A 25,189-nucleotide genomic window follows, 5' to 3' on the forward strand; every position below is an offset into this window, starting at 1 on the left:
AGTGGAGAGCTTGTTGAGGAAAGCAGAAGTTTGTACTCTTCTGTGTTGTAATTCTGTCCAGAATGCCCACTAAAAAGTTGCCATTCTGAACACGGAACTGGCAGGATCCCCAAAAAATTACAACCATGAGACAACTTTAAAGAGAACACAACAGCACATATAAGATGAAACACTTCTACATCTTAAGAGAAAAAAAAAAAGTTAAAGTTTAGGATTTAAATAACACTAACTTTATTGTGTAATCTACTAGCCCCATCAATCCACTGTGTAAATGAGAACAAAAACAAACAAAAAAAAAAGGATAAGTTCACCTTTTGGAACATGTTCCACCCATTTTTATGGTGTACCATAGTCCCACTGCTGCAGGTGCCGCTCACTGTCCTCTCTCCCTGTGACAGCAGTTTAGATGGGGGGGGTTCCCCAAAATAGCTGTCACTTTTTAAAAACAGCGTGGCTCCGCCCACACAGCCATGTCACTCATTCACAGAGTTCTGTGAATGAATGAACTACACGTCCCGACAGCCTTTGTGGCTGTTGGTTTGTAGTCCTCAATGAACCATCACGGCGCTGTGGAGAGTCTTCCTGTTAGACTTCCTGGGATGTACGGGTACACAGATACACAGACAGGTTTGCAGGAGTCCTGCATGGCACCTGCTGGATCTGCTTATAGCTGGTACAATATTTTCCGAGCTACAAAATAAAATACTAAATGCATTTTTTTCACCTGCAAAAAAATAAAAAAAAAAAAAAAAATGTTTCTTCTTTAAAAAAGTGAACTTATCCTTTAAAGTGTTGTAAGCCTGAAGTTTTTTTTTACCTTCATGCATTCTATTATAGACACACAGAGCGGGGTTTTGGAAGTGAGCACGAACTAGTGCCCTCAGAGCAAGCAGCTTGCAAGCAGGGAGGAGGAGCAAGGAGAAGAGGATGATTGGGACTGCCCTGTGCAAAACAATTGCACAGAGTAGGTAAGTATAACATGTTTGTAATTTTTAAAACAATAAATCTGAATCTTTAGTGACACTTTAAAGTCCAGCTCGCACAATAAATATGGCTCACGTCATACATACAGAAAAAAAAAAAAAAACACAACACAGACATAAATGGATATAGATGAGGTGAAAATAAAGAAAAGAAAACCATTGCAGCCAGCACGTCATCTAAGGACTGGCAAGCTGCAGTACATAAAGTTTTTGTGGGAGCCGGATACATTGACAGACCAAAAAGGGAACGTTCATTGTTGGGGTTTCCACACCCTTTGAGCAGTTCCTCAGTTAAATGCGTTTCAGGCTACATAAGTTGAAATGTTTAGTTATTAGATCTTTTTCTACTGCAGAAAGGCTTTCATTAATTATGTAAATCAACTGAATAATGTCCAACTAGCCAAAAAATCAATACAGGAACTTTACAGGTTCTGCCCTACCCTCCAGCAGATCTAGCTGTTTGAGAAAAAAAAAAATTTCAGAAAAAGAATAAATTATGCCAGCTAGTACAGGTACAATGTTTTCATATTCTATACAGCTCCACAGATCTACCATCACTCCATCAAAACCAAACAAAAAAAAAAAGCTCTCTTAATAAGGCAATAGAAAGATTAACACGTTTTAGGACCCTTCTTATAAAAGAAACTTCGGTCATCTGTGCAAAAATTAACAATCTGCGGCTACAAATACTGCAGCTGCTGACTTAACACACACTTACCAGTTTAGGGACCAAGTGCTGTCATCACCCGACGCAATTTTTTGCAGCTACAAAGATGGTTCCCCACTGCACATGCGCAAAACAAACTGTTTTCTCTGAATGGACCCGCAGCCTCTAGGTACAAGTTACGTCATGTGGGTGAGGGAACAAACTTCTGTTCAGCTTGCATAGGCATATACAGGCGTACCTCAGTTAATGTAATTTTCAGTTTACGAATGAAAATCCATTGAAAATAATGGCTCTGTTTATTAATTTTTTTTTTCACAATACAAACGGATCAATTGGTTTTTAATGCATTTACAAACTTTTTTTAATCATGTCCCTGTACAGTACTAAGCTTTTAAAGTGCACCTTATAAAGAGTTTTGAACAGATAAGACTTGACTTTTTTCTGACCCCCGGAACGGATTAATTGGTTTTCAATGCATTTACAAATTAATTTTTAATCATGTCCCTGTACAGCATTTATGCCTTTAAAGTGCACTTTATAAAGAGTTTTGAACAGATAAGACAACTTTTTTCTAACCTCCGGAAAGGAGTAATTGGTTTTCAATGCATTCCTATGGGAAACCGCGTTTTGGATTACAAATTTTTCGCAATACGAAAGGCCCGCAGAACGAATTAAATTCGTAAACAGAGGTACGCCTGTATCTTGTTTAAAGCAGAACTTCCCTTTTTAGGTGAAGTTTTGCTTTAAACAGAATGCTTTGTTGACTGAAAGCAAAAAGGTATCAGACTAAGAGCAGTTTTAAATGGTGTAGAGGAAATTATAAAAATGTTTGTGGTAAGAGCATCGCTGTAAAGCCCAACTCCATAGCATCCACCCTTGCAGTACCCCTTCCCTTGCCCCATCTGCAGGGGGTAATTGCTCAATAATGAACTGCAGAAGAGGCTGTTTCACTTACCTGATTCCTTACTCCAGCAGGCTCTAGCATTCTACTCTTCCCTCCAACATGCCAGTCTATGGGGGGAGCCTCAGCACATCATGTACAATACAATACTGGAACATTAATTCTGTATTGAATGTGTAAGATGCAGGAATCAAACCAGAGCTAGCTGTAGCTAACACAGACCCTGCAGGATACTGGTTGCAGCACTGGAAGGAACCTGCTGGTGCAAGGAGTAAGGCAAGTATATGCACCTTAGGCTGCATTCACACTTGAACGGTTTGTAGCTTAAAGCTCCAAAAAAAGCTCAAAATGTAAAAAAATCAATTGTTCTCTATGGTGCCTGGTCACATCTGATCGCAGGAACAGGCACCATTGAGAACAAATTGATTTTTTACGTTTGAGCATTGCTCAAGTGTGAATGTGGCCTCTGTCCTTACACTAAACAAGCATTTAATTTAACCCTTGCAGAGCAGGTGGACCCCACTGCAATGGTGGATTTTTTATATTTTCCTGGAGTTGGGATTTACATTAAATGGGCCTTAAAAGCCTTATCATAAAATCAATGAAGAGCTCTCACTCATCCTGTATTATCTGAGGCTGCAGGAGAGTGCAATGTTCATGCGTGGGTTTGGAATGAGCCCCTAAGGGTTGGAGTGTCCTGGAACGTGGGCAGCACAGGCTGATAATCTCAGCGGGAGTTGTTTCTGGCAGGTTTTGGTGTGGTCCCTCATGAAAAGGCTTTTAAATCAAGGACAATAATGGAATATTTAACACACTGGGCCTGTAGACTATATAGCTTATTTTCTTAGAAAGGTGAACCTGGCCTTTAATAGCAAATCAGAAAGCTTGTTTCACTTTCTTTAAAGAAAAAATACTTATACATAAACCTATAAATACAATTTTCTGTTCCAAAACATCAAGCACTTTTTTTTCTTTTTAAAAACAAATACTTTATGACAGAACCCCTTTAAAGCCCAACTCCAGGCACAAAAAAAGAAAAAATGTAATAGAAAACCTTTGCAGGGCAGAAAAAGACCAATTTTTACAAAAAAACTAAAATTGTATATGTGCTATGCAGGGGCTGCTGCAACAGTAACAGGTTACACCCTGAATATGGTTGTAACATGCTACAAAAAGTGGACTTTTCCTTTGCATGTATTTAAAACTTTTGGAAATTAAAAAAAGGGCACTTAAAAGATCAAATGTTCAGTGTTGTACTGTTGCTGGCTCTGTCTTTACAAAATACCGTACCAATAACAAAAGCAAAAAGACAAAATGTCCAATGATATCACTGTAGACATTTCTGAGGCAGCTGTAAATGCCTGTTAAAGAGGCTCTACGAGCCCCACCAGAGTCTGGCTGGAATGGTTAGTTTTCCCAAGAGCAACGGAGAAGGGCGAATGCTAAAAGCAGCAGTGGACGGGGCAAAGCTCTGGTAGCTTTGGTGTTCTTCCAAAGACATCGATAGAACACAAAAAGTTAGGAGCCAACTATAATAACCATCCAAAACTATTAGCATTGTAGACAACACCAAAGTATATCCTTAATTGCTGTTGCTAAAGCTGTGTTGGTATCTGTAAGAGAAGTTTCAAAAAAATGAACTAAAAATAAAACAGTTTAAGAATGCTGAGCAGAGCTTCCCTCTTTAAATATCAACGCATCAAATCACTTAGTGTAATGAACATGCAGCTATGACCACGACGAGTACTTGCCCTGAGGATCAATGCTTTAAATAAAATATATTACTTTAATTCCATTTTCTCTGCAATACATGTTGCAATCATGCTATTACTTTACTTCTCTGGTTACAACTATAGACTTGGCTCACCGACAGACCAATAAGCATTTCAGATTAATTTGGCCCCTATTGCACAAGCAAAGCTTTATCACAATGCCTGATACAGTTCAACATGAAAACAGGTCAATTTTACCTCTATGGCAAAAACAGGTTTTATGCAACCGTATATTGCAAAATGAAAAAGGGGACAAGAACTGTGCCCCTGTGCATGGTTAGGATGTGTCTGCCAATGTTTTTCTTCACTCTTGTTCAGACTGCTGTAATGTCATTTAATACAACAGTGACATTTATTCTAATCATGCACTGTCAAAATTCTGGAATTCCAAATTAAATAGACGTCATTCATGACGAAACTAGTAGGGCTTGGCTTGCTGGATGCTGACGTCTGTGGAGAGGATTGAGTCACGAGCGCTGTAGTGAGTGTGCGGGGAACAGACTTGTTATACCATTTGCTGTTTTATGCTGTTATACTGGTGAAGACACCCTTTTTGTGAGTGTAAATCTTTATTAAATTGTTGGATACTTTTATAAAAAAACTGGCTGCACCATGATTTTTTCTTTCATTCCCAAACATGACCTCGGTGGAGATATATAAAAAGAGAGAGTGATATAATGCTCCTGGAACTGTTATATTGAGTGGTGGATACCTACCTTATGGATGATTGTGTAGCTATTGATCATCACACCTGAGAAGTTGATTTATTGCTCCCAGAGCAAAAAGCGTTTTTTGCCGATCTAGAGATTGATCAGCATGGAGCTCTGGTGAGTTACCCAACTTTACTTTGGTGGTGGATTTTGGCACAATTTCTTTGAGAGCACTTGAATTTGAAAAGGATTTGTTTGGACATTTGAAGAAATTCAAAATTGGACAATTTTTATATTCACTGATTTCATTATTTAAATTACTTATGCACTAAAAAATAGTTTTGCACATAATTTTGATTTTTTTTATATTAATTGAGAATAGAGATATATATATATCTTTTGCACTGTTTCCACACTAAATTAGGAATAGTTTGTGGTTTTAGCGCATTCCTTTATTTAAGTTAAGTATTACATGGCACATGGTTATGTACATCCTCCTCATTATGCAACACTGACAATTATCTGCACTCCACATCCATATCAAACAGAACAGTCCTGGGATCCCTATAGCTGAAGACTGGATCTTATGTCAGTCTGGGTGTGCCAAAGACAAATATGTGCAAAACAGGGCATTAGACAATGAAAACACTCTTCACACAATAATATCCCAAATGCAGTGAACTGACATGAAGTCTTTGCAAGTCCCAATCATTGCCAAGTTAGGTCCCAAAACACCATGATGTGCTCAATCAGCATGAACAGAAATGCCATAGAAAAATAAAAAAAATAAATATTTCCATGTTTAAATTTTCCAGCTAGATTTTCTATTGCTCATTACCAACAGATGTGATGTTTTCCAGTCCGCAGTACTTTAAACAAGCAATGGCATGGTACTGTAAAGAATCATTTATTTCAGCGGGGCTTGTTCTTACCAGAACCATGCATTGCATCCTGAAAATATTCTGCAATTTCAGTTTTCAGCATCCTGACCTCTTCTGCCTTTCAATTAACTGAATGGAGGCCTGTAAAATCCAATCACATACACAACTCATAACATTGTGTTCTCATTCACAGTGAATACAATCTACAGCCAAACTAGCAACACCCAATACTTCAATAACCCAATAAAGTCCATAAAACTCCTCATGAAGGCAATATAGATAGATGCACTGCATTTTGATAATATCCTGCATGTTGCAGTTTCTTATCGAAGTCAACTGAATGGAGATGTCCCAGTTTCCAAAACATGGTTGCCACTCAATACAGTGTCCAGCTATCACGTTTTTCAGCCTGTCATAGATTTTATAAGGCTTCAGGCATTAGGGCTGGATGCTGCACCTGCATCTTCCAGGACCCCAGAAACACTGGGATTTGACACACAAGACTGAAATCGCCATTGTGCATGAGGCCCAATATCTATTTTCTCTACCCTACCTTAAAGATAAAGTTCACCTTTCAAAATAAATACACAATTTTTTTGCAGGTAAAAGAATGTGCAATTTTTTTTATTTTTTTTTACTGGAGCCTGCAGAACGTTGCACCCCCAATCAGCAGGACACAAGTGCAATGTCAGGCTCCTGCACAGTCTTCCTCAAACGCTGTACCTGTATCCCTGTATGGGCTTGCAATTGCGAAGCTAAAGGAAGACCGAATGAACTAGGAGCATGCTGAGCAGTGCACTCGCAGCCCATTCAAAGTACATCTGCCATGATGGCAGATAGCACTTGTAGTTTTTTAATTCACAGAAATCTGCGAATGAACGATGTGTGTATTACAGGAACCCTGCACAGCTGCGCCGTTTTCAAAAAGTGACCTCAGATGCGGGGAGAGGATCCCCTGCCCACTGTCAGAGACGAGAGAATTGGCAGCATGTGCATAGAACGTATCCTTTAAGGCTCAGTTCACACCTATGCAGTTTGCTTTTTGTCCGTTTTGCAGAGTTTTTCGCAGGTCGTTTTGCCTTTTTTCTACATGTGTTTTTACCGTATTTTTTTTAGCACTTTTTTTTGTTAAAGTGGAAATTTTTTTGTTGCTGGGCAGAATAAAAATGCAAAACGTGGCAAAAATGCACTACCATGCATTTCAGCAGCTTCTCCATTGAACTCTATTGTAGCAAATCGCTGCTTTTTGCTTTTAAAAACAAAGTCCCTAACCCTCTCCAAAAACGCATCAGCATAGATGTGAACATGTTCCATAGCAAAACAGGTTAAGTTGACTATGTATAAAATGGGTAAATGTGAGCACATAAATACACTTTAAAAGTGAAAGCAGCCAAGCACAAAGTAACCAAAATAATCCTGAAATGAATCTAAAAGTGATGTGCGGCGCTAATAAAAGGTATAAATATAAAAATAGTGTCTAATGATAAAACATAAAATAAGATCAAGATTCATTGATCATAAATCATAAATAAGTTCATCAGGTGACTAAGGTGCTCATTACTCCTGCGTCTTCCTGGAGAAGGTAAATGTGCAAATAGGTGTATAAGCAATGCGCACTCACCAGAAAGCACAAGTAAATGCGCGTTATAAATTTATCCTGATGTCATCAAATGGTCATCCTGGGTGATGGTAGGGATCCTGGTTAAAACACATCAATAATGAAATGCAGGGCATGAAAAGCAATGTGGACTAACCGTCCGCTCCGGCGGCGTGACGTCACGGCGTTACTGGCTCCTCAGGAGGAGCCAGTAACGCCATGACGTCATGCCGCTGGAGCAACGTGGAACTCTAGCGACCACCTTTAAACTTGGACGGTTAGTCCACATAGCTCTTCATGCCCTGCATTTCATTATTGATGTGTTTTAACCAGGATTTTTTCAATAAATGACCTCTAACTTACTACACTATGGGCATTCTTTTGGGAGTTTCTGGTTTCACAGCTATCCTAACCTTCAGAGAGGGAGCCTCCATTAGACCCAGAGGATTGCACTTACCTATCCCATAAAAGGGAACCCTGGAGTACCCTGATAGCAACCAGCTTACACCTTGGGACCCATCCACCCACAGAGGAGAGGCACTAGATCCCCACTATCACCCACGATAACCATTTAATGACATCAGGATAAAATTTATAATGCGCATTTACTTGCGCTTTCTGGTGAGTGCGCATTGCTTATACACCTATTTGCACATTCACCTTCTCCAGGAAGACGCAGGAGTAATGAGCACCTTGGTCACCTGATGAACTTGTTTATGATTTATTATGATCAATGAATCTTGATCTTATTTTATGTTTATCATTAGACACTATTTTTATATTTATACCTTTCTTAGCGCCACACATCACTTTTATGTTAAGTTGACTGTAGTGCGTTTCTGCAAAAGGCACTAAAAAAAAAAAAAAAACACGCACTGGTGTGAATGGAGCCTAAAAGGGCACGGTGATAGGCTAACTTTAAACCAGAGCTGGGAAAAAAAAAAAAAAAACCAGGAGTCAAGCACACATTGCGAATAAATGTATTTATATTTTTTACTTGCAAATGGAAGCCTGTGTAACGGCTTCCTAAAGATGCCAGCCAACTCATCAATTCTACACTGACCAGCCAACATCGGCTTTAAAACCACACCATAAGTGTGAAATACATAACTTTCTGCATATTGCAGGCACCTCCGAGGTATCTGCATGCCAGGTTCATTTAAAATGTAACCACTAACGGTGCCCAGAATGAGGAGTTCTGATATGCACTTACTTCCGTCAGCTGGTAGGAAACACAACCCTTTCACCTGCGGAACAGAGGCTGCCCACCACAGTAAAGGTACTTGCATAGGGTACAGATATATTGCATCCGTATTCATGGCCAAAAAGTTTCTTGCATTTATTTTGCGCATACACAAAAAAAGAGAAAAATTAAATTAAAAGTTCTAGCTTTTATAATGCAATTCTAATTTCTCATATTAAAATTGTACACATGTAAAAAATACTGAAAAAGGTCCGTTTTCTACATTATCTTTTTTTAATGCTCTATACACAGCATATGTTTGTGTACCTATTTTAAGGCAGTGTGCAAGAGGTCCAAGAGGCCAACAGTGAGGCTTGGTAACAGAAAAGCGGAGGGACCAGGCTCTCAACTCAACGACAGCAAGTGCCGGTTCACATATATGCGGATTGGATGCTGTTCGAACCAAATCCAATCCGCATGACACGTGAAATCACATTGCTTCCTATGGTGCCCATTCACATATGTCTGATGCACTGGCAATGCAGATTCAGTGTGGTTTGAAAAAGTCATGTACGATTTCTAAACAGTGCCTTCAGATTCAGGTGTGGATTACACGCTGTTGACTTCTATGGGAACTGTTTCTAAACCGCATGTGTGAACAGGATAAAATTCTGACCTTATCCTGTCCTGAACCTGACATGAACCGCTGAACAACTACTGTGTTAATTTAGCTGTGAAACATGAGCTTCAATCCACACAACACATACGTGTATCAGATCTAAGTGTGCAAATCAGAGAATCTGGTGATTACAGGCACTAAATAGGCTTACAATGAAAATAAACCTGACATGTAGACAACCAGAGAAGGTGTCCTAACAGTTCTGGATCTTACACCTCAAGTTTGGTTTTTAGCTCCACTCTACAGAGCAGCATCACCTTTACACAGTCATTAAAAAAAAGGCCCAAACTATGTTCCCACCAGATACAGAACATGCTTTCTACAAACTGGTCACTAAATAGTTTGGCAAGCAAGTCATATGTAGGAAGCAGGTATGACTTGAACTTAAGCCTTCCTGCAGACACAATTCAACATAAAAGCAAAAATTATTCTCCAAAAAGGACTTACAGGTATTTTGAGCCACTGAACATACTGAGCAAAAAAAAAAAAAAAGGATGCATCTCAAGTCAGTATTCCTAACACAAGCAGCATGCCTTCTGTAGACACCCATGCAAATGTTGCCTAAAGCACAAAATGTACCAACCTATAAAAACCAGACTGCTCCTTATCAAATTCAGATCATCGAAAGATGCTAACAGCAGCACAGATTTTTGCAAAAATGTCTCTGGCTTTGATAGTTTCTATGTATATCACTGACAGTAACAAAGCACATGACTGAAATCAGAGCTCAGGATCTACATATTTGTTCCACATCAATTAGGGGTCAGCAATGACAGCCCATGCATTTCCCTCAGCACACTTTCTCATTATTCCCTAAAATTTCCTTACTATTCATCGTGCCTACATTTCTGAGAGGGGCTTTCCCAACAACTGCTAAACAAAATGCTTAGTTTCCTTTCAGCAAACATTTTAAAATTAAATTATAAAATTTCCATTCTTCACTATGGGAAATTTAAAGCAGAACATGAGCCAAAAATAGATAAAGAATAAGTCTGTAAAGGTTCATATAAATCTAAGTCATGGGGTAGCTAGTAATAGACACATTGAACTAAACTTGTTCAGTAATTTTGTAGGTTTCCTAACTTATCCCTAGTCCCTTCGGTTCAACTGAGTGTCAGGAACATACCCCAGCATTTACATCCAACACAGATAGCACTGATACCTTAGTCCAGTCATCACAGAAAGGCAGACGTTATCATCCAGGGAACTGCAAAAATTGTTCATTGAAAAAGCTTTCCTGGAGCATTTCAGTCCCTGATTGTGAACCATAGTTGATTGTTTGCTTCAGTTGCACTAAGGCTCTGTCAAAAGATCTCCAAGATAAAGCTGTGGACAGATACAAGTCAGGAGATGGATACAAAAAATGTCAAAGGCTTTATCAATGCCTAGAAGCACAGTGAGTTCTACAATTAAGAAGTGGAAAGTATTTGGCACAACACAGACCCTCCCTGGATCAGGACGTTGCTCCAAACTGGATGAAAGCCAGGAGGAAACTGGTCAGAGAGGCTACCAAGAAAACTACAGCAACTCTGATGCAGTTGCAGGAATTTATGACAAAGAGTGGTCATTGCGTGCATGTGACAATATTACAAATTCTCCACAAATGTGCCTTGTATGGGAGAGTTGCAAGAAAAAAGCCACATGCAGTCACGACTGAGTTTTGCCAAAACGCACCTTGAAGATTCTGAGACCACATGGAAAAAAAAAAAAAAAGTGTTCTGGTCAGATGAGACTATATTTGAATAATCTGGCCTCAACACTAAACAATATGTCTGGCGGAAATTCAATACAGCTCACCATCCAAACACCATTCCTGCAGTAAAACATGGAGGTGGTAATATCTCGTTATGGGGGTGTTTCTCTGCAGCATGGACTGGAGCACTCGTCAGGATAGAAGGAATAATGGATGGGGCAAAATAACGTCAAATTATTGAGGAAAATCTGCGCCCTCTGCCAGAAAGTTGTCAATCGAAAGAAGGTGTAGCCACCCTAGCGGTGTGATTATGTCAGTATTTCTGTGCTCAAAGCGGTACATTTTTTTGCATGAAAATATATCTTTTTTGTATTGTAGGCCTGTAATTTTTAGGAATAACTCACTGAAATCTGTCCGAACAAGAGTCTAGTAAACATCCCGGGTATGTTAAATTTGAAACACGAAATCAAATTATAATTTAATAAATCATAAAAAATATAATAAAATTCAATAATATAATCAAACCAAAAACACTGAAATTTGAAATATAGCGCCAAGTTCGCACATCACTGAGCAAAGTCGCAAAATCGTTTTCAGTGTCTGATGACGAATTTCCCCACGAATCATTATCACTCAATTCTGCAAGTAGATCTAATTTACTATCGCTGTTCACTAGCTGGTCTAAAACCGCTTTTGACATAAAGGGGCGCTTTTTGGATGCCATGGACATTTCTCAGTTTCCAGGCAGAAAGAACAGTAAAAATGCAGGCAGGGCACAGGACAAAGAACTAGGGACATAATGTATGTGAAATGGTTTGATACAGTAATGTTTTACTATGAGATTTTAGTGTATTTAGTGAATGTCACTTTGTCATTTTTAAATTTCCCGCCAGTTCCATTCCCCGTACGTCCTGACGTCGCAAGGAACCTGGAAGACAGATGCAGGCATCGCAGGAGGAGATGGCCGGGGACGCTGCAGGGGGGACATTGCGGGAGCGCAGGACAAGGCAAGTACAGAAGAGATCCCGGAGCAACACTGCAGGGTATTAACGAGTGTAGCTTGGGGTTACCACTTGTGGTGCTGACACGTTACCCCGAGCTACACTTGGGAATACCGCCAGAGAGGTTAGCTAACAACCTAAAAAAAAAAACCTATCATCCTTCATGGTTGTCAGCAGTACCCAAGGGACAATTTTTGTGTCACAGACGTAATTGTACCTTTAGAGAGGATTATGTAAAAGAAGCTCCGATACTTAAGTCAAGGTTTCTTGAAAAGGGATATAAAAGCAGAGGATTTGGATAAATTGATGTGGGAGGTGGGTTGCTATGATCGTGAAAATCTCATCAAGGAGAAAGCCGGTTCAGGGTAGTTCTGATTGATTTAGCCTTGCATTTGTTACCAACATTATGTGGTTAAAAACATAATTCGGAGACACTGATCTGTTCTAAAGAACGATCGACTTTTGGGCCCCATCTTGCCCAATCATCCTACTGTCATCTTTAGAGGTGCGGGTAATCTTAGGAATAAACTAACACCTAATGTGCCAGATCCACCCACTAGGCCAATATTTTTTGCGAATATGGAGGGTTACTACCTCTGTGGTAAGTGCACAGCTTGCTAAATTAGTTTCAGAGGAAGATGACTAATTGTGTTGCCACACAAACTGGTTGCACATGATATAAACAATCGTATTTCATACATTATACCAAACATGTGGTCTATATGTCAAGGTGCCCATGTGGCTTACAATATATACGGAGTACAACACGTGTCTTGCATGTTTGTTTAGGTGAACACATTGCCAGATGATGTTTTTATTGATACTTTTGTATTTGTGCTAATACTGATAGTCTTTAAAGTGGAACTTCACTCTAAATCAACATGGACTATCTTTAATCCTTACGCTGCTAGCATTAGTAAATGGATAGTTAAGTATAACATATTTACTCGATTTCCATTTTTTTGTTTTTACATTTCTTTAGTTACTACCTCGTTTCCATGCCTAGGCAAATTATGTCATATCCCAGCAGTCTTCAGGAGGGGAGAGAGGGTTCTCAGCTGCCTGAGCCAAGGGCAGATGGATTCCAGGGAGTAAAAGTTATATGAATCATCTGTCCTTACTCAAGATGGTTACTGCCAGAAATGCAAGGGAGGTGTTTTTCAAAATTATTATTCAGCAAAATAAAGCATTGAGACATGAATGGATGGGGGGTGTACAGGAGTTTGCTTTGAATATTAGAGAATTAAACTAAATGTTTGGCTTGTGGTGTTCAGATGCAGTGCAGTTCCACTTTAAGACTGGATTTCATTCCGAACGTGTGAGGATTTTGGGTCACTAACTGAGGTCAGCTGTCTTGTTACTAAAGCTTTCATCAAGTGAACTTCAGTTATGAGAAAGCACATCTTTGTGTGAAACGCGTTAACTGTCATCTGTCCATATGTTGGAACTGTGATGTATACACTTTATACGTTTTGAAGATTTCAATTAATAAACTACATTCTACCAGGTACATTGTTATAGTGCTGTCAGCCTTTCATCTTCACATTGCACTGATCACGGATTGGATCAGCACACCTGTTGATTTAGAGAGGGGTGACTGATCTATGCATTTGCCTGGAGTGGTGAATCTTTTTATTCACTTCCAAAACACTGCTGCCTAAAAGGTAATAGTATACACACCATCATACAACTAATGTGTTTGGTTCTGTATCCCCCCCCCAAAAAAAAAAAATTCAGCATTAAACTACCCACAAAACGTTATGCACACTAGCAGACTAACTGTAGAAAGATTCCAACGCCCCCTGCTCTCCTGCCAAAAATACTACAAAAATGGACAATTAATTCCATAAAAGGTCCTGTTAACAGGCATACAATTCAACGCTGGCACTTATTACGAAAGAGGAACACCACAATGAAAATTTCCAACCCAGCTGATGCACCTTCCAACCTGGCTGATGCACCTTTCCCCAGACAAAGCTATACAGTCTGTTAATACTCACTTATGAGTATCTACTGACATCCTGATCATCTGATTCTGACAAATTCACAGGTATATGTCTATAATTTAAAGTGGCACTAAACTCTGGGTTTAAAAAGGAAACTCTACTGATGTATTAACTTAAAAAGAAGGAATTAGTAGTGTCAGTGCTTTTTATTAGCACAGATCACTGTACTACTGTCACTTGGGACATCAGTAGCAGTTAGTCAGTTCCCACATGTCAGAATGCCTGCCGTAGTCCCTCTATAACTTGCTGATTGCCGCCATTTATAAAAAAAAAAGGAAGAAGTTTGATTTTTTTTTTAATGGATATTTTTTATAGTAAAAAGTCAAAGATGCTGTTTTGTTCAAAATTGTCAGTCTTATTCTGTTTATAGCGCAAAATAAAAAAAGAAAATGCAGAGGTGATCAAATACCACCAAAAGAAAGTGTTAAAAAACCCATAAATTTTATTTATGTACAGCGTTGCACGACCATGCAATTGTAAGTTAAAGTAAAGTAGCGCCGTATTGCTAAAAATGTCCTGGTCAGGAAGGGGGGTAAATCCTCAGCAGGGCAAGTGGTTAAAGAGACGCTCTCATTGGTAATTCCAGTCAAAGCGATAGTGCATTTTTTAAGGTCTGCCCCCATTTAAACTCACTTTACCAGCACTAGCTTGCCACTCCTGCCTCTGTTACAGAGGGCGAAACTAACCAGCGCTTCCAGGTATAGGGAGGACATATGGCCTCCTCACACGAGTATGTGGGTCTAGCAGACAAATGCTATGCCTTGTACTGTCACATGATTCTGGGAGCAATGTTGCCGTCCCACTTACAGTCCGACACCATAGATTTCAGTATCAGATGCTAAAGAGGCAGGAGCTGCAATAGAATGCTGGTTAGGGTGGAGGGTGGGTTTACAAAAACAGTCTCCTTGCCCTGTATGAGCAAGGTGACAGTGTATCTAACATAGGAACTTGAAATTTGCTTTAAAACCATCCAACAGTTTCTTATATTTCCAGAGGCTCTCAGATTAAAAAAATGGATTCTGACCTTGGACCCCCTTCCCAACAAAACAATAACTCCCCCACCCCCTTTTAGCTAATTAGTACAGTATTTTTTTTATTTTTTTTTTAGTACTCGAATTGCCGAATATACTTACCTAAATCTGTGGCCACATGCTGCACCAGGGGTCCACATTACTGTACCAGGGGTCCACATTACTGCATGCAAACTCCTGCGGTGGCACAGAGATGTCATCAAGGAGCTGCAACAGCAGCAGTTGATGGCAGGCTTAGCCTGACAGCAGCACTGGATTAGCCATATCCACTAATGGAAAAGGCACTGACAAGAAACCGCATTGTCAAGCAAAAAAAAGAAATGAAGAATGGGTGGCAAGGATTGCATGCATTTTATATATGCCCTTTAGAAAGGAGCAGCAGGGAGTACAGGTACGGTATGAGGTGGTCAGGGGTGCCCTTTTGTATGGACATTGTCACTTTCCCTGGCAGATGCATAGACCTGGTTACCTAAAGTGACTATCACAACAGGGTCCTTTATACCAAGGAGGTCACCTGTAAAAGAAGCGCCATTATGCTTACCTTTCCCACAGCCCATGTATTGAAAAGCTGCCACATCTCCACTCCCCAACCACTGCATGTATTCCACCATCTAATGAAATTCTGACTGCGATCCCAAATCACATGGCAATCACAGCACAACACTCTGCACACATTTGGGGGCAATTATTCTTCAATAGCACCCCAAATGCAATCATCAGGCAGCAAACCGCGCCTTTAAAAATCGTGAAGCTTGTCGCCAGAAAAAAAAGAGGAGACTCCTTTTGGGCAACAAACGCACATAGCTATGTGATACGCAGGATATCATCAAAATGTGAATGGGGCCTGAGGGAGAGCAATTATTCTACTTGAAGGATGAGCACAGGTTTGGTCCGAACATAGGTCCAGGCTGAATCCAGACAGAAGCTATCACTGCCACCAAGACATTCCCTGCCCTGCAGCCACCCATAACAAAGGGACAGGGATGTTCATTACATCCCTGACCTAATAGGACTACATTTTGTCAATGACATTGCCCAAACATGGCCTATATTGGGTCAGTTATGTCATGAGCTTCCCCGTCCCTTTCTAAATGCAACTGTAGTGTGGGAAATGTCCTAGATGTAGCTGATTGGGTGGCAATGACAGTTTCCTTCTAAATTCGATCTGAACGTAAACATACCCAAATCCATAGATCCGCTCAAGATTTGCTCTTCTTATCATACATAATCTTGGTGTCAGCTATTAAAGTCTGTCTCCACTCTCCAAAGATATGAAACAATATCAGCTGCACTCCAAACTTGGCTCCTGTTGCTTATTTATTGAATGTCAGCAAAGTGACTACAAACATGTCTCCACCCAAGAACCGACCTTCCTTAAATTTGGTCCACACCTGTGCTTATCTCTAGTCTACACATCTGGACGTGAAGAACGCCCTCTGGGGCAGGGAGGTAGGAATGTAGTGGCTTATCAATACACTGCATGCATAAAAAGTAAGTACAGTAATACCTCAGTTTACAAACGCCTCGGTTAACGGAATTTTTGGTTTACGAATATAAAAAAAAAAAATCTACTGAAAATAATGCCTTGGTTTACGAATATTTTTCACAATACAAAGTGTATATCAGTGCTGATTTTTAAATGCAATTGCCGGCTTTTTTTTTTCTTCACTATAGCTCACAGAATTAGCTGTCACTTTCCCGGGAGTTAACGGGAATTTTGTTTCTTTTAAGAAACTAAAAGGAAACACTGATTCTCTTAACTCAGGGAAATAAACTAAAAAGAAAAAACTCTGTTAGCCGGGGGGAAGTGACAGCTAGAAGAAAAAAAAAAAAGCAGTAATTACATTTAAAAACCGGCACTATAAGAAATAAAAACAAAACTGTGTGGGCTCCCCCCTCCCATCCATACCAAGCCCTTAGGGTCTGGTATGGATTTTGAGGGGAACTCACGCCAAAACAAAAAAAAAAGAAAAAAAAAAAAAAGATTTGCGTGGGGGTCTCCCCCAAAATCTATACCAGACCCTTATCCGAGCATACAGCCTGGCAGCTCAGGAAGGAAGGAGGGGTGCTGGGCACGAACGCCCCCCTCCTGAACCATACCAGGTCACATGCCCCCAACATGAAGGGGTGCTGCTGCTGACCCGATAAACAAATTAAAAGAAAAAAAAAAAGGCTTCCAGCCTTCTGCCTCCTCCGGTGGTTTGACAGTTCTTAAATATGTAAGGAGCGGGACCACCCAGGGACATCACCCGAGTGACCCCGCCCCATGTGATATCATTGATGTGGGGTCACATGCGTGATGTCCCTGGGTGGCCCCACCCCTTACATATTTAAGAACTGTCAAACCACCGGAGCAGGAAGATGGCTGGAAGCCATAGCCGGGAACAGAGCCTTTTTTTTGGTCGGCGGCGGTGACAGCGGGCATCGTAATTGATGCTGGATATACTGCGGGGGGACACTCTGTTTTTTCTTTAAATAAAGGACCCGTCAAAGACCGTGTCCTTTCTTTTTTCACTCTACACTTTTTGTGAATGAGTAGGGGTACCATTTACATGGGGGGGGGGATCTGGGGGGGCTTCCAGATTCCGATAAGCCCCCTGCCTGCAGACCCCCACAACCACCAACCAGGGTTGTGGGGAAGAGGCCCGTTTTCCCATCAACATGGGGACAAGGTGCTTTGGGAGGGCCCCAAAGCACCCCCCATGTTGAGGGCATGTGGCCTGGTTCGGGTGGGGGGGGGGGGTGCGCACACTCATGCCCCCCACCCCCTTTCCTGACCTGCCGGGTTGCATGCTCGGATAAGGGTCTGGTATGGATTTCGGGGGGGGGGGACCCCCACACCATTTTGTTTTTTTTTTTAGGCATGGGAGTTCCCCTCAAAATACATACCAGACCTGAAGGGCTCGGTATGGATGGGAGGGAGGAACCCACTCCGGTTTTTAAATAATTTTTTTAATTGCTGGCAATTCTTTTACATTCAGCTGTCAGTGGGGAACCCCGCTGACAGCTGAAACATTAACACATTATTGTAATTACTAAAATACCTCATGATAAAATAACTCATGCGGTATTTTAGTAGCATTTACTTTTTTCTGAACCTCCAGAACGGATTAATTTGTTTTCAATGGGAAACCACGTTTTGGTTTACGAATCTTTCGCTATACGAAATGTCTTGCAGAACGAATTAAATTTGTGAACCGAGGTATTACTGTACATGAAAAACTCCTTGACAGGTTACCTCTTCTGTAGAAGTAATCCCTTGGTGATACACTCACTTTGGGTAACCAAGTCTATGCACTTGTTCTGACCATTGTGAAGGATTCACTGGACTTGTTGAATTATTCTGGAATAGAATATTATGGAGTGTGCAAGAGAAGGAGCTGAACACCAGAAACTCTGTGGCAGGCAAGATGATAGCCAGGCCCAAGAGCACAGGCACCTCACCATTACTACACAGCTTGTACAGGGAGCCTAGAGGTGTCCGTCTGTCCCTGTCAATCTGACTCCATCATTTTAATGTCACTTGGGAGTACAGCACCCCCTTATGTATACGCAACAAAGGCCAGTGCATGATCTCACCACAGAACTACAACTATACCTTAACCACCCACCCAATATTGAATAGCTGCCAAAACATCTCTGAACTGTTGAGGTATGGACACCACTAGACCTCTGAAGGTATGCTGTGGTATCTGGCACCGTCATCAGTATCAGATCCCTTAGGTCCTGTAAGCTGTGAAGCCTCCATGGATCAGACGTGTTTTTCTAGCACATCCCAGGGATGCTGCATCGGACTGAGATCTTGAGAATTTGAAAGCCAAGTCAACACCTTGGGGGTGTTGGGGTCTCTTCTGTTATAAAGCCCTGCCTGTCAGTGGATTCTGTATTTATCAAGTTCACCAATATGCTTGCCTGATGTAGTGATGCGCATGAGAGGGGCTGCTGTCCTGGCTCTCTGCCTCCTCATTGGCTGCATGCTCGCCACTGGCTCCCGCTACTGTCAATCACAGTAAGTGAGTAGGGAGTGGAGGAGGGGCTGAGCTCTGTTCTGTGTCTCTTATGGACATGCAGAGCAAGGCTCAGGAGCAAGCATGCACGAGTGCCCCCACAGCAAGTAGGGGGCAACGCAGCAGTGGGGAGGAACCAGGAGTGCCAATGGGAGACCCGAGAAGCAGATCGGGTCTGCTCTGTCCAAAACCATTGTACAGAGCAGGCAATTTACCTGTCAGTGGTCATAAGCGGATGGCTGTATTTACTGGAAGCTGCCTTCTGGGTGGAGCAAGCACACCTTTCTCTACAAACATCGGAGGTCACCTATGTATGATCTGAACATGGGACACTTGATGTTCTAACCTGTGCTTGTACCAGGCGATATGCACAGGGCAGGCCTCCCCAGCTCTCCTGGGGTATCAGTCTGGCCATCTCCTTCGCCTGAGAACACCCAGTGCCTGCAGAAGCCATGAGGTCCCCCCACGACACAGGTAGGTGCGCAATCGCCGAGCTCCCCCCACCACACAGGTAGGTGCGCAATCGCCGAGCTCCCCCCACCACACAGGTAGGTGCGCAATCGCAGAGCTCCCCCCACCACACAGGTAGGTGCGCAATCGCAGAGCTCCCCCCACCACACAGGTAGGTGCGCAATCGCAGAGCTCCCCCCACCACACAGGTAGGTGCGCAATCGCAGAGCTCCCCCCACCACACAGGTAGGTGCGCAATCGCAGAGCTCCCCCCACCACACAGGTAGGTGCGCAATCGCAGAGGTCCCCCCAAGACAAAGGTAGGTGCGGTCGCAGAGGGGCCCTATGACAAAGGTAGGTTGTCCCCCCTGATAAAAGTGGGTGCCCCCTCCCCATGGTAAAGGTAGGTGTGATAACAGAGGGCTTCCATGACAAAGGTAGGTGTGATAGCAGAGGGGCCCTATGGAAAAGGTAGGCGTGATAGCAGAGGGGCCCTATGGAAAAGGTAGGCGTGATAGCAGAGGGGCCCTATGGAAAAGGTAGGCGTGATAGCAGAGGGGCCCTATGGAAAAGGTAGGCGTGATAGCAGAGGGGCCCTATGGAAAAGGTAGGCGTGATAGCAGAGGGGCCCTATGGAAAAGGTAGGCGTGATAGCAGAGGGGCCCTATGGAAAAGGTAGGCGTGATAGCAGAGGGGCCCTATGGAAAAGGTAGGCGTGATAGCAGAGGGGCCCTATGGAAAAGGTAGGCGTGATAGCAGAGGGGCCCTATGGAAAAGGTAGGTGTGATAGCAGAGGGGCCCTATGGAAAAGGTGTAATAGCAGAGGGGCCCTATGGAAAGGGTGTGATAGCAGAGGGGCCCTATGGAAAAGGTAGGTTGTCCCCCCATGATAAAGGTAGGTGTGATAGCAGAGGGGCCCTATGGAAAAGGTAGGTTGTCCCCCATGACAAAGGTAGGTATGATCGCAGAGCTCCCTCTAATGGCAGGGATGTGATCGGAAGCCTGGACTGTACACAGCATGGCAGGGATGGGCCCCCATCTTGTGTGGAACTACAAGGGTCAGCATGTCCCGGAAGCTAACTCCCAGCTGGCACTCCACAGGTGCCGCCCGCCCTCCTCTCTCTCCCTGGGGGGCGCTATACTCACAATGGTGACGCTGGCTTTGCGCAGGTCGCGGTTCTCCTCCTGCAGCGCCTTGCACTTCAGCTTGTAGGTCTCCAGCTCGATCTTCAGCACTTTGTTCTCCTGCTGCAGGGAGGCCAGCCGGTTGGTGAGCTCCTCCAGGCGGAAGGGCGAGATGACGATCCCGGACTTGCTGGAGGAAGCCGAAGTAGAAGTCTGCATGGCGGCTGAGCTGTTCCCGCCGCCTCCGTCTGTGTCACTCTCGCTGGCGCTGTCCGCCATGGCCGCGGCTTGGCTGGGGGAGCAGAGAGGGAGGGAGGAGGCAGAAGGGACACAGGCGGCGGCACCACACACAGCACACCCGCCCTCTGTGAGCGCACACTGCACTGCGCACACTCTGCAACACGCCACCGAGTCTAGACAAGAGGGCGCTCCGCTCTCATCACCAACAACGCCGTCTTTTCACGGCGACCCCTACAGGGCACCTGCCATAGTACAGGCAAGACCCCACCAAAGGCAAAACTTTCTTCATGTTGGATAGAGGGAGGGTTATAATCCGTGTCAGCGGTCAATGTGGCCCTTGGGGAAATTACCCTTGACTTCCTGTCCCATAGCAAAAACAGGAAGTGAGAGCAAATCCCCGCAAACTGAGGGAATTCTTGGTTGTCATCAGAACTAGTGTCTCCATTTGAGGATTTCCTCTCTATTCCTGTTCTGGGGACAACCCAAAACTTGGGATTTTTTCACTTTCACTGATAATGGTAAACAGGTCAAATAGAGAGGGTGAATCTCCCTAATGGGGGCACCGACAACAATACAAACCTGACAAGTGTTCTAGTCCCTCTCCACTGTATCCAGAACTAAAACACATTTTGCCTTTAGTTCTACATTGAAGCGGTATTAAACCCAAAACCAAAAAATTGAATGACTTCAACCTACCAATCATTAGATGTGGTGGCTGCATTAGTTTTATTATTTTCAGGCTTTTCCCCTCTGTATTCACTTGGTGATGTGGCCAGTGGCACACCTTCTGTATTAGTCCTGGTTCAAATATATGCGGCTGTGCAGGCCGCATTTTGCACAGGCACGAGAGCCCATTCATTTGAATGGACTCCCGTGCTCCGGGACAGGCAGGGAAGAAGTCCCTGCACTTCTTTGGAAACCCGGGCCTACACAGGAACCTCGGTTCCCAGTACAGTTCCGATTTCCAGTGCGGGTGGCGTGCCATTAGAATTAATGGCACCCTCCCGCTGGTCCGCATTTTTCTGTGCGGGTGGTGCGGCCGAACGGATTTTTGTGCGGATCCACAGCGGCACAACCCACACAGATGAGAACCAAGCCTAAGAGTCATCTGTCTCACTATGCAAACAGTTTTGCTATTTTTGGAATAAAGGTTTTACATAAGAAAAATAAAATCTGACCATTATAAGCACCCCTGTCAGTGGAAAATGGTTTGTCTCAACCCTGTAATTGCTATATTTGCAGGACAGCTTGTTCTATTGAAAAACAACAGACTTACTGGCAAAATCACCAGATGAAAATAAAAGAAAAAAGCTAATAAGAAAAACAAACACAGCCGTCACATCTAAAAATTGGTAAGCTGCAATATAAATGTTTTCTTTTGGGTTTAATACCACCTTCATGTGGACTTTCACCCCCCCCCCAAAAAAAAGACAAGTTATGTACTTGGCTGCAGCCCCCCCCCCCCCCCTTCTCCCACAATTAGAATTGTTTTTGTTTTGTTTCTAGGTGAGAATAATGTTGCAATCCATTCCATGGGCAGCACAGTGGCTAAATGGTTAGCACTTCCGCCTGGCAGTACTAGGGTCGTTGGTTCGAATCATGCACTGATGTGCGACAGGTCTCTGCCAGGTCGGCAGGCACATCTCACGCTGGACTTTCAAAGATAGTGGTGCCAGTGAGGTGGGGTGGGGCTAGAATTAGCCTGGCTGAACTCCCCCTGTAAAGGCCCCAACCCCGCCCCCCGCTTTTTTTTCACTCCCCTCTTACTTTTTTTCCAAGTTACCTGCAATTCAAAAAATTATATGTCAAGAAAATCCAGCATTGTCCTGCTGCAATCTGTCGCTCCATTGCCACATGCCTGGTTCTGCACCGCCATCTCCTCTTCTAAGTCTCAGTTTACACCAGAACGCAGATCGGGAAACTTGCATTCCATGCGTATTTCCTGCACCGTATTCAAAAAGCACTGCAATTGCGATCTGCAATGGATGTTAATATTAAGTTAATGACACCCCAAACGCAGTTTGCAAATACAGTGCATTTGCCCACACCAGATTGCATGATAAGTACCAGAAGTACCACGCAGTGCAGTTACATAGTTAGTCTGGCTGAAAAAAGACAAAAGTCCATCCAGTTCAACCATAAAAAAAAAGTTATAATCCTATACCCACAATTGATCCAGAGGAAGGCGAAAACCCAAGCAAAGCATGATCCAATTTGCTCCTGCAGGGAAAAAATTCCTTCCTGATCCCCCGAGAGGCAATCGGCTATTCCCTGGATCAACTTTACCTATAAATGTTAGTATCCAGTTATATTCTGTGTATCTAAGAAAGAATCCAGGCCTTTTCTAAAGCAATCCACTGAGCTGGCCAGAACCAACTCTTGAGGGAGTCTATTCCACATTTTTACAGCTCTCACTGTGAAGAAACCTTTCCGTGTTTGGAGATTACATTTCTTTTCCTCCAGACGTAAAGAGTGCCCCCTTGTCCTCTGTGATGACCTCAGGGTGAATAACCAAGTTCACTATATGAACCACTGATGTATTTATACATGTTGATCATATCCCCCCAGTTGCAGTGAGTTTCCAAAAGTACTGCATGCACTACTTTTGCTGCGGTGCGGTATGATTTCAAACCCATTTAAAAATCACGGGCTGAAATTGCTCTGTACAGAACTGCATGTGAATCGCACAGGAACAGACAGCGCGTTCCTGTTCAATTCCCAGTGTGAATTGGCCCTTAGGCTCCATTCACACTTGTGTGACTCCAGAGTCGCACAGTTTCTAGCTCGACTTTGAGTGAGACTTTGATCTGACTTTATACTCTCTGGCACTTAGTCACGTCAAAGTAGTACAGGAACCTTTTCAAATTCGCTGCAACTTTAAGTCTCCAGAAGTTGGCTATCTCATCTATATTCTTGCAGCCAATGATGCACTGACAAATCTGCCCTTCCAGTTGCTGTGTGTATGTACATCTGCAGCCTCCTGGGCCAGGAGTATGGATATATCATTCAAGCCTGGCAAGAATGGAGAAGGGGATAGGTCAGGGCAAGAAAAAAGTCCACAACTGAATCAAATTGCACAGTTCCTGTTCAGTATTTTTTTATTAAGTATAATAAAGGCACCGTACAAACTAGTGTCAGCAATTTTCATTTTAAGACACATCACCGATGATAAGGAACATAGTACAAGTTTGTATGGCAAAGGTTTTGCATAGGAGTCAACCTCGGGGTCGGAGTGCAGCTTTCGAGTCCATGGACTGCAGTGCAGTAGAAGAATTGCAAATCACAGCATGCAATGCCCAACAAACTCACTCACGACTCACAGCCCCACCCTGAGTATTCCTATTAACAATGCCAACAGGGCATTAATTGTGAATGAAGAGATCAGGGAACACCAGATAAAAGAGGTGGTGTTAAAGGCAGTAAAAATGGAAAAAAGAAAAGAAAGAAAAAGTAACAAGAGTCTCCTCTTGGCTTGCTCTATCTCCACCCTTAAAGTGTTACTAAACCCAGGACCCTGCATCCACTATATCTGGTCTCCCACAGTACACAGAACATGGAAATGCAATTATTTTAGTAAATATAAACTGCTAAATACCTTTTCTCATCAGCAGTTAGAGCAGTCTTGTGACTTCTTTCAGTGTTCAGCTGAGCACTGGTTAAAACTTGTAGGAGGAGTTTTCTTTCTGCTCTAGGAGGGTGCAGAACTCCTAACCTCTGTCTGGACTGTGTTGATCACGTGCACTCTCCTAAGAAAAAAAATATCTCTAGCAATACACACCAAACTGAGCATGTGCTGAGTGTCTCCACAGGATATGTCTTATCAGGAGAAAGTGGGGGACACTGGAAGAAGGGGAGGATCAGAGAAGACAGGGTCAAACTGCATTTTTACACAATGCATAGAATTAACCCCTTAGGTTCCACAGTGAGTATATCAAGCATGCTTTACTGCATATACAGACTGATTTTACTGTTGTGGGTTTAGTAACATTTTAAGTTCAGTTAGGGTCTGTATATAATTTATCCATGGGTAAGGCGGCACAGTTCCACTGGCTACAAAGGATTGTGTTACAGACTAGCTTCGTTTTCTCGCTACATGCTTCCTCTGTACCATAAAAGTGATCGGGTGACTTTTCCATGAAGCTGGCTGAGAAAACAAAAGGCATGGGTAATCTTACTCGTTTTTTAGATGTACAGTATATGTATTAGTGGTGTATGAGAGCACACTGGATCAAAGTATATTGAGGGAAGTACATGCAGCTCTCAACTATTTCACATACATTATACACTCACTGACCACTTTATTAGGTATACCTATTCATTTGC

General features: G+C 42.7%; 1 protein-coding gene across 1 annotated transcript in view; it reads right to left on the reverse strand.

Annotated features, from left to right (window-relative positions):
* The window catches only part of CCDC6 (coiled-coil domain containing 6), a 71,760-nt gene extending 50,744 nt beyond the window's left edge, over positions 1–21,016 (reverse strand). The window contains exon 1 of the mRNA XM_089683165.1: positions 20,648–21,016. Coding sequence (XP_089539291.1) covers positions 20,648–20,905 — 258 coding nt within the window. The 5' untranslated portion in view covers positions 20,906–21,016. The remainder of the gene's footprint in view (positions 1–20,647) is intronic.
* Positions 21,017–25,189: the final 4,173 nt, after the last annotated feature.

The sequence above is a fragment of the Staurois parvus genome, unplaced genomic scaffold, assembly GCF_062004578.1.
Source record: "Staurois parvus isolate SC_StPar_1 unplaced genomic scaffold, SC_StPar_1.0 ptg000303l, whole genome shotgun sequence".
Taxonomy (NCBI): domain Eukaryota; kingdom Metazoa; phylum Chordata; class Amphibia; order Anura; family Ranidae; genus Staurois; species Staurois parvus.